This window comes from Propithecus coquereli, unplaced genomic scaffold (genome assembly GCF_000956105.1).
Source record: "Propithecus coquereli isolate 6110/MARCELLA unplaced genomic scaffold, Pcoq_1.0 Scaffold5, whole genome shotgun sequence".
Taxonomy (NCBI): Eukaryota; Metazoa; Chordata; class Mammalia; order Primates; family Indriidae; genus Propithecus; species Propithecus coquereli.
In genome coordinates this window covers 13269005-13271566 of record NW_012150840.1, presented here as the reverse complement: position 1 = coordinate 13271566, position 2562 = coordinate 13269005, and the positions used below count along the sequence as shown (strand labels likewise).

Sequence of the window (2562 nt, the reverse complement as noted above, 5' to 3'; positions counted from 1 at the left end):
AAAAAATTAAAAATTAAAAAAAAAAAAACCTTAGCAAGAACTGATGTATTATGTCTTTCTATGTACCCTCGTATAATTTTCCATTTGTTTAAGTCTTCTTTTTAAGCCCTTCAGAGGCACTGAATATTTCTTATTAAGAGATCTTGTATAATTCTTCTTTAATCCTAGATATTTTCTCTATTTTGCTGCCATCATAAACGAGACTTTTCCTTTCATCATGTCTTCTAACTAGTTCTTTACGTGAAGACTATTGATTTGTGTTTAATTTTGTATTCAACTGTCTTACGAAATTTACTTAGTGATTCTAATTGTTTTTTGGTTAGCTCTGAAACAAGGCAAAAAATCATTTTATGTCCAAATATTGACAAAGTAACCTTCTTTTCCAAATTACATAGCTATTATTTTTTTCTCCTGTTTAATTGTATTTGCTAGTCCCTTCAGAGCAATGTTAGACAACAGTGGTGATAAAGAAAACCCTCACCTTGTTCCTGACCTTAGCATGCAAGCTTTTAATGTTTGCCTATGAGGATGACATTGGCTTTCAGAATGAGAGTTGCACATTTTTTCATGTTAGAGAAGTAACCAGCTATTTGTTTTATTAAGGAACTTGGTCAAGAACAGGTGTTGAATTTTTTTTTTTTTTTACGTTTTACTTCCCTGTCTTAACAGGAAGTTCAATTTTATCAAATGCCTTTTAGCATGTACAGTGATGATGATCTAACAAAGTGGTGACTTATACTGGGATTTCCTAATAATGAACCAGTCTTCCATTCTGCAAATAAACTCCACTTGGTCATAATCTATTATTCTTTTAATTTATTGCTGAATTCTATTAATATTTAGTTATTCCTTTGACATTGACAAATAGGATTGGTTTATAGTTTTCTTCTTGATACTTGTAGGGTTTAGTTATCAATGTTACGACGTAGGCCTCATAAAATGAATCTGAAAGCTTTTCTTTTTCTTCTACAGTCTGGAACAGTTGAAATAGTATTAGAGTTATCCATCCTTAAAGGTTTAACAGAATTTCCCTATGAAACCATCGGGGCCTGGTACTGTTGTTGATATTAGTGGAGGTGGAATAGAAACTTCTTCAGCAACCTTCTGTATTTCTTCTTTGCTCTGTTTTTATTTATTTATTTATTTACTTATTTACTTACTTACAAGACACACCAACAGACTTTGCTCTGTTTAAATTTTCCCTCTTCAGTGGTCAGTCTCGGTAATTAATTTTTTTCCTAGAATATCATCCACTTCCCACAGAATCTCACATTTGCTTTTTTTGTCTGTGGTTATTCCCCCTTACACTTACCAAGGAAATAACTCTTTGATTTATTTATTAGTTTTACTACCTCTTCCTAATTTAAGAGCTAATACAATGGTTTACAACTATATTCGCCCCTGGGGGTGAAAGAAAGGGCAGGATGGCAAATCTCTGAGCTTGGCTATTCTTTTCAACAGAGCAGCTCCACTTTTTTCTACAATGTATGTGAAAATTTCACATAAGATTTCATTTGAGAGAAAAAAACAATCACTGATAAAAAGAACATAAAAGCAATGAAAATAAATTAATTCATGTTTATATACATTCTTGAAATCCTTTCTTAACATTCTGATTCACAGATTTCCACTAGAAGAATATACAACCTTGAAAAAAGCTTAGAATTAAGTATTCTTGAGTTCTTCCGATTCTACCTATTACAAGGAAGAACAAAAGAATACCTCATCAGTAATACTGACTTGTCTTTTGTATACCTAGTATGACCTATATGTAGAAACCATTATAACTTTAGAGTAATTCATCAACAAAACACATGGCTTTAAGTGATAATTATGGAGCATGAATACAGTTAATTTCTGAATAGCAGACCAATCACAACTTACCCCAAGTAAATGAAGGAAAAAAAGAACAGCAACAATAGAGATGATATGATAAGCCAGGCATGGATGACCTAGAAAAGAAAGCATTTCAATATAATAAACAGGTCCCACAACTCTTAAAAAGTACAAATTTTTTACCTCCAAAATAGTATATCTATAAATGTTATGCTTTTCAAATAGCAGAACAAACAGCTTTGGGACATTTACATATTTATATGGAACTCTTTGGTGCTGACTTACCCATAATATAAAATAGAAACTTCAGCAAGACATATATAAACCTTTAAAAATAGGTGATATTTTTAAAAAGGAAAGAATGCACTCTAAAATACCACAGGTAACATGTAAGCTTTAAAGAAGAAATATTTTCAATGGAGTAATCTTATAGTGTTTCTGAAATAACAAAAATAATTGAAAATCAGATATTCAATTAAGTAATCTACATATACATACATCAGCTTTACAGAGAAAATAAGCCCTCTAAATTATATAACCATTTGACATAATATTCAGAATCTGAAGTTTCAATAAGTACTATAATACTCTGTGTTTATTTTATATGATTCATTAATCAGCATTAATAATAAAAATTCTAAGTCAATCATTCAGAATTTATGCAGCATTATATATTATAAATTCTAGTCACTATTACTCATGTACAGCTTATTAATGAGAGCTAGA

The 2562-nt window shown here is 30.4% G+C and overlaps 1 protein-coding gene across 3 annotated transcripts in view; it reads right to left on the bottom strand.

Moving 5' to 3' along the window:
- Positions 1–2562, bottom strand: part of PSEN1 (presenilin 1) — a 95224-nt gene that overhangs the window by 48311 nt on the left and 44351 nt on the right. For all 3 annotated transcript variants that reach the window (XM_012656183.1, XM_012656185.1, XM_012656184.1), the window contains one exon: positions 1885–1952. In XM_012656183.1, coding sequence (XP_012511637.1) covers positions 1885–1952 — 68 coding nt within the window. The remainder of the gene's footprint in view (positions 1–1884; positions 1953–2562) is intronic.